General features: G+C 42.8%; 1 protein-coding gene across 1 annotated transcript; it reads right to left on the bottom strand.

The window, feature by feature from the left end:
- Positions 1-221: 221 nt before the first annotated feature.
- LOC117103535 lies at positions 222-812 on the bottom strand. Its single transcript, XM_033244105.1, has one exon. The coding sequence runs from the start codon at positions 810-812 to the stop codon at positions 222-224; it is 591 nt and encodes a 196-aa protein (XP_033099996.1).
- Positions 813-1,495: the final 683 nt, after the last annotated feature.

Below are 1,495 nucleotides of genomic sequence, written 5' to 3'. Positions count from 1 at the left end.
TACACTTACACTAAAGTACCAATGGTCTTGCATTAACTATTGCTATGACTTCGGTCATGAAGGTGACCAGACGTGTCTCATGTGACAAGGCTTGATACTTATGTTTTATTAATATGCCATCTAGAATTCTTGTTACTCCGATCATCCTCTCCCATGATCCGCCCATGAGAGGCATGTGGAGGGTTTAAACGCCACTCGGCGTTGTTCTTAAGCAAATACGTTTAGACCGTATCATCACCAATTGCACTAATGAAATTAGATCCCTGATCAGATCTGAACACATTCACTGCTCCTCTGATGGCTATTAGTCTCTTCATCGCATTTATAAATGAACAACTACTCATCGTCTCAATTACTTCGATGTGGATAGCTCCTGATGTAAGGCACGTAAACATCACAGCCCACCGTTTGTTCAATACTACTCCACCTCTCGTTCTTCTAGCTGTCACCTCCCAAGGCCCGAAACGATCGACCCCCACATTAGTGAAAGGTGGGACACATGTAATCCTATCACTGGGTAAATCATCCATACGTTGGATACTCAGCTTTCCTCTTAATTTTCTGCAGGTTACGCAATGATGGATGATTAAAGATACAAACTGTTTGCACCCAACCACCAAAAAACCAGCTTCTCTCACTGCTCCTTCAGTAAACTGTCTGCCCTGGTGATATATGTTATGGTGGAAATGTCTTACAAGTAAAGTTGCAATGTGACAAGTTCCCGGTACAACTATGGGCTGTTTCATGATATTTGGAAGAGTCGCCTTCCAGAGTCGCCCACCAACACAGAGTAACCCGTCTTCATTAAGCATGTGAGCCAGTGACAGGATTGATGGGTCGTTGGGTAGCGGTTTGTTACTTTTCAGACTTTTCAGTTCCTTTGGATAGCACTTTTCTTGTGCTATGTGATTATTATTATTATTATTGTGATTATCAACTTCATTTAGACGGCAATGGTGCCACCCTTTGCAATGACTATCGTTGTTTTTGTGATTGAACGAACGAGCCACATGTATGAGTAGGCTAATGGACCTAATCAAGCTTTCCCAAGATGAGAACTTGTTGGCTCTTTCTAAAAGGCAATTCTCATGCACATTTGTTTAGGACATACCAAGGGAAAGCATTCCGGTATGTCTACGTTCAATACTGAACAATGAGGACCTTTAAGCCATGGACAATCTTTCATGTTTTGTGCGGATACCTGGCGTGTCCCATGGTCTGCAGGGTTCTTGTTTGTATGAATGTACCTCCACTGATGGGGATTAGAAAATTCCAATAATTTAAACACCCTGTTTGCTACGTAGTTGTGTTGTTTAGGTATCCCAGGACTACCTTCTGTCCGAATGATAGGTCACCTCCTGAGAAGGTATATCGACTTCAGCACAGATTACTTTTGCTATCTCTATAGCCAACACAGCTGCACACAGCTCGAGTCTAGGGATCGTGTGTCCACCTTTCGGTGCTAATTTCGACTTACCGAACACAAAACCTGCGT

Source organism: Anneissia japonica, unplaced genomic scaffold (assembly GCF_011630105.1).
Source record: "Anneissia japonica isolate Jap-2015-1 unplaced genomic scaffold, ASM1163010v1 scaffold287934_len32500_cov114, whole genome shotgun sequence".
Classification (NCBI taxonomy): Eukaryota; Metazoa; Echinodermata; class Crinoidea; order Comatulida; family Comatulidae; genus Anneissia; species Anneissia japonica.
Note: the sequence above shows the minus strand (reverse complement) of the source record. Positions and strands in the feature narration are given on the sequence as shown.